The sequence below is a fragment of the Galendromus occidentalis genome, unplaced genomic scaffold (assembly GCF_000255335.2).
Source record: "Galendromus occidentalis unplaced genomic scaffold, Mocc_1.1 scf7180000077097, whole genome shotgun sequence".
NCBI classification, from domain to species: Eukaryota; Metazoa; Arthropoda; class Arachnida; order Mesostigmata; family Phytoseiidae; genus Galendromus; species Galendromus occidentalis.
In genome coordinates, this window is record NW_003805085.1 from 7,403 (window position 1) to 12,686 (window position 5,284).

General features: G+C 49.0%; 1 protein-coding gene across 1 annotated transcript; it reads right to left on the reverse strand.

Annotated features, from left to right (window-relative positions):
• Positions 1 to 396: 396 nt before the first annotated feature.
• On the reverse strand, positions 397 to 3,910 carry LOC108863900 (uncharacterized). The gene is made up of 3 exons (XM_018638576.1): positions 3,581 to 3,910; positions 2,522 to 3,461; positions 397 to 791 (listed from the first exon to the last, which is right to left on the reverse strand). Exons 1-3 carry the CDS (start codon positions 3,908 to 3,910, stop codon positions 397 to 399), a joined length of 1,665 nt encoding a protein of 554 aa, XP_018494092.1.
• Positions 3,911 to 5,284: the final 1,374 nt, after the last annotated feature.

Sequence of the window (5,284 nt, forward strand, 5' to 3'; positions counted from 1 at the left end):
CTTGGTTCTACTTAAGTATCTCAAGATGTGCAACCCCTGTTTCCACAACTGTTTCGTGAGGCAATCCAGGTACCTTGACAAGAAGCCTACTGCATAGGCTATATCCGCTCTTGTCGCAATTGCGAGGTGCATCAGCCGCCGACGAGAGAGCGGTACGGCAGAGACACATCGATCTCGCCATCGTAGGCGGATTTTGCACTGCTGTCAAGCGGCGTCTTGGCCGGCTTGCAAATCGTCGTACCAAATCTTTCCAACAAGTCGGCAACTGATAGATGTGGATAGTTCTAAGGTTGGGGAGATGTCTATGTGCAACCCCAAAAAGAATTCCAGTGGTTTGAACGTGATTTCAAGTGCCTTACCGAGTGCAATGAGGAATTCTTCAGCATCTTCTTTGCATTAGGCTCCCGTGATTCCATCATCGACATATAGAACTACCACAAGTCGTTTCGGTCCCTCGTACAAGAACATGCACGGGTCCGAGGTGCTCTGGTTCAATCCCAGCTCCCGGAAGCATTTCTTGATTTTGCTGTTAAATTCTTTCGGAGCTTGCTTCAACCCGTAACAAGCTTTCAGCAGCTCGCAAGCTCTCCCAGATCCGTCATCAAAACCTTCTGGCTGAGGGGTGTAAATTTCTTCTCTTAGATCTGAGTGCAAGAAGGCCGCAGCCACGTCGAATTGACATAGAGTCAGTGCCTCCTGTGCTGAGACCGCCAGGAGCGTTCTGATGGTTTCGAAACGAGCTACTGGGGCATACAGTCCCTGGAAGTCCCTTCCAGCGACCTGATTGTAGCCTTTAATCACAAAATGAGTGGCGGATAATTACCCCATTCTTATTCTCCTTCGTTTTGAAGATCCATCTATTGCCTATGGTGCGTTTTCCTTTAGGAAGTTCCGTGACTTCCCATACATTGTGATGCTTCATCGAAGCAATGAATGAAAAAAACCAAGAACAAAATGAAAAAGGTATCAGATGGTTAGGTATCAGATGCCCGAATCCCAGATGCCCGACTCCCAGATGCCCGATTCCCAGATGCGCGATTCCCAGATGCCCGACTCCTAAATGCGTGGGTTTAGCCCCCTCCCGATTCCGGAGCTTTCTGAGCCAAGAGGAAGTAAACCTTCTATGCGCTCGACTTAGCCTTCGAAGCTCTTCTCTGGAAATCCGTTTCCTCTCCTCCTTCCTCATCAAAGAACCATGTACAGTGGTGGTTCTCCTTTGACTGGGGAGTATCGATTTTGAGTCTCTACGATCTTGATGGTGCTTTCTACCGCCGAACTCATCAATGAGACTGATCCCATCCAGAGTCCGGATGCGGTTGAGATCACGTATAATTCCATGATACCTCAGTGAATTAGACCGAGACATGACAGAGACGAATATCCAGTAAAGCCAGTGAAGTTTCTCCGAGGTTTTGCCTCAGGAGCGGGTGGGTGGGTCTTTGGAATCGACCGATCGAAATTGAGCCATTGATTCTCTATGGGCAAAAAATAGAATACCGAGCTCGCCTCCTGGTATCTACGCATCGTATGTGGTCAGAAGTCGGCGCTGATTATCGAGAACCTTCGTCCGAGTTTCCATGATCGATGCTTGAGAATTCGAGAGCTTGCCATGTTCACAATGAGGGTCGAAGAGGTTCAGTCCTCCAACGGAAAGTCGCCTTTTCGGATCGATGGTGTCTTGTACGAGATCGAGAAACAGAAACAGTTCACGATGTATTGTCGCTGCGTTCTGAACCGCTGGCAGAGTTGTGCAGCGAGAGCTACACTCACGAAAGTGAGTACATTTGGCTGAGTATATTGAGGTTTCCATTGGACTCGCTGACTACCACCAAGCGCTCGCTGTCGATCTCACGGTTTCTGCTCCTTTGAGGGATCCTGAGCTCACGATCATCCGAGTTCGCGGAGAGCACTGTCACTTACCCGAAGACGCGAAATTCATTAAACTCAAGGCTTTGGAGTTGATGAAGGTTTCCTTGAAATCGAGAGCAGGGAGAGGAGTGAAGGAAGTATCCTCGGAAGTTTTGCCTCGCGTCGTGTCTGCCTTGCAGAGCGACTTCGCCCATGAAGAAATCGGCGTCTCAGTACCAAACTTTGATTCCGCCCGGAGTATTCTTCACCGAGGGCGAGTCGAAATGAGGGTACTATCTCGGAAGCCAGAATCGCAAAAGCCAGAATCGAAGAAGCCAGAATCGCCGGAGCCAGAATCGCAAAAGCCAGAATTCTCATAAGCCGGAATTCTCAAAAGCCGGAATTCTCATAAGCCAGAATTCTCAAAAGCCGGAATTCTCATAAGCCAGAATTCTCATAAGCCGGTGCTGCCCCGCATTCGAAGGAATGGACTTGGAGTTAACGATATTGGACTAGGTATGACTTCATTTCTCGCACAAATATTTCTCTGAAATCTGCATTATTACATTTCATCCTCTGATTATGATACGACAGAGATCTTAAATTAAAGCTCACGATCACAATTCTCAAGTCTTCAAGTTGAATCCGACGCAGTGAACATATTCCATCAAACTCTTCGCGCCGGATTCGAATTCGTCCGTCAGTCGAATAAGGCGGTCGTTGAGACTCTTGTACTTCGAGGAGAGCCTCGGTGGGGCTTGTCCTGCCTGGAGCAACAGTCTGTCCGCTCTCCCTTTATCTTCCTGTTTTTTCAGGAAGTTGATCAGTTGGAACAGGTTTACATGTTCTTTCCTGATCGTTCGACTCAACGCGCTATGCCACGCTTCGACGTGATTGGTTGTCCGAGCACCGAAGTTGCGGTAGTGATTCCACAAACTACGTGGAAACACCGACCCATTTTCCAACCAAGTATTGATTACATACTCCTTGAAAACTCCTACTCGTTCATACGCTGGATGATCCGCGGCCGGAGACTCTGCGTCGATTCCTAGCCAAGCGTCGTCAATTCTGTCCAACGGTACCAAGCTGAGGGCAAAACAGGACCGGATGAGTTTCTTGACCGACGGATCGTTGTAGTGAGAGACGAGACCAAGATGCTGAACTTTTCTCCAGAGACTCTGACTAAAATGAAAATTACAGCCTTTGATCTCCGACAGCGGGAATTCGAGTTGTATGGCTCTCAGGGTTGCCACTTCATAGTCTAGCTGGAATGTGCGAGGGGCAAACACCATGCCCTTCGCATCGGCATGATTCTTCAACAGACTAAACATCCTACGATAAGTCTCCTTGGTCTTGTCTGGGAGAAGGAAGAATACGAGCGGAAACATCTGACCCTTGTGGAAAGAATGAATGGTGTACAACTGTAAGAAGAGGTGGGGAACTACTTTGAACGTTCCGTCCATGAAAACAGTGGGCGATTCGCACAAGATACTAAACATTTCGTCGGTGCCGAACGCCAGGATTTTGTCCTCGAGGCCGTCGTCGAACAAGAGGAAATCTTCGTCGCTCAAAGTTTTCCCGTACAAGCCCTCAACGACAATGTCCGTTCGACTCTGAGGTAAAGCCGGTGTGAGCTTTGCGCGAGCCCGATACAAAGAGGCTCGCACAGAGTCGAATGTTGGCAGTGCTGCTCCTATCTGTTCATCTCGTAGAGACCACGCGAATTTCGCACTTCCTCGGCAAGAACCTCAGAATGAACTCGTTTAACACCTTTATCCTGTTTTTCGAGAACGGCATCCTTCATTTGAGCGGATGCCTGCCTCCTGATGAATTCGCCGGTGTCGGGTGCATGAGTATGCTCGCCAGTCTGCCTTTGGACCATCGGTTCTGGCCATCTCAATATAGTTATTCTTGCTGGACAGCCGTCCCTCCTTTGCTTGATGCATCTGCAGTAAGATGTCCTGCCACCAACCGTCTTCTCAACTTCATAAAGGTAGTTTTCCACGAAGAATTGGGGTTTCCCCTTCGCCGAGAGCACTTCCTTGACAGCCATGACACTCATATCGACTCTCGAGAAAGCGAAGATTTTGATCTACGATGGAAATCGGAACACAGGTTGGAGTGTACGGATCGATGCGATTATCAAGCAAAACCCAATGACAACAATGCGAAGCCCCACTGACAAGGTGTCGAACGACATCACTCTGGAAGCAACTTGTCACGTGTGCATCGCAATACTGTCCCTAAGATTTCGGCGACTGTCCCGGTTTCTGACGATTGCGAGCTATCCTGTGCTACTCAGGGCCAAAAGTAACCTTCCTCGAGCTCGACTCGAAGTTGTCGAGTTCCTCCCGAGCGACCTTGTCTCCGAGAAGAGACGTCGAGACTGGGAATCGACTATCGTGATTGAGATTCGAAATCGAACTGTCCGGGAAGACTACCAAGATTCGGAGATAGACAAACCCTGATTTACTGACTACTCTTTATTCTGCTCTTGGATCATTCTTCAACACATCACCGAGCTCAAACTCATCACTCAGATAATATTCACACAACACTACAGCTCATGGAACGACACAGCCTGTGTTATCAGCTGAAAGATGCAGCGGCCACTCTCGGTGCGACGTTCCGTCTCCTCTGAGATCCCAGAACATCACTTAAGCGACACCTCGCGCGTGCGCGTTCATCGTTCCAGAATCAAAAGCGTAGGCTTCGTTGCGCGTTGGAAGGCACCGTCAGGGCGACGGTCCATCCCGGCTTATGAGAATTCTGGCTCATGAGAATTCTGGCTTATGAGAATTCCGGCTTATAAGAATCCTGGCAAATGAGAATTCTGGCTTATGCGATTCTGGCTTCTGTGATTCTGGCTTCTGCGATTCTGGCTTCTGCGATTCTGGCTTCCGTGTCTGAACCGAAATGAGACCGAGGTTGCCGAAGACGAGGTCGGATATAAGGCTCGAAGGAAATTGGAGAGAGACTGTCGACGGTCGAGAGTTCCTTATCGTCGACGACGGCACCGAAAACCGAATCCTCGGTTTTTCGACCGCTGAGATGATGACTCATTTGTGCGAAGCGACTGTTGTTTACATGGACGGTACATTTCGTGTAGTACCCTGTCTCTTCAGTTGTATACGTTGCACGCTTTCTATCGAGGGGCGATGATACCATTCGCTTGCTTCTTGTTGCCCGACAAGCAGAAACAGACCTACTGCCGCATGTTTTCGTTGTTGAAAGACTATGCCGTATCGAAGGGTCTTGTATTCCATCCACAAGCATTTCAACCCGATTTTGAGGTCGCAGCTTTGTCTGCTATCAGAGAAACGTTCCCCGCAGTTGACTTGAAAGGCTGTAACTTTCATTTCGGGCAAACTCTGTGGCGCGAGGCGCAGCAACTCGGGCTGAGCCGATTTCATGATGACGTCGAAATAAGACAATT

Coding starts and splice junctions, on each gene's coding strand:
- LOC108863900 (XM_018638576.1), bottom strand. CDS start 3,910: ATGAGTGTCATGGCTGTCAAGGAAGTGCTCTCGGCGAAGGGGAAACCC. Junction 3,462..3,580: donor CTGAGGTTCTTGCCGAGGAA/GTGCGAAATTCG, acceptor GCTTTACCTCAG/AGTCGAACGGACATTGTCGT. Junction 792..2,521: donor ATTCGAATCCGGCGCGAAGA/GTTTGATGGAAT, acceptor TTGTGATTAAAG/GCTACAATCAGGTCGCTGGA.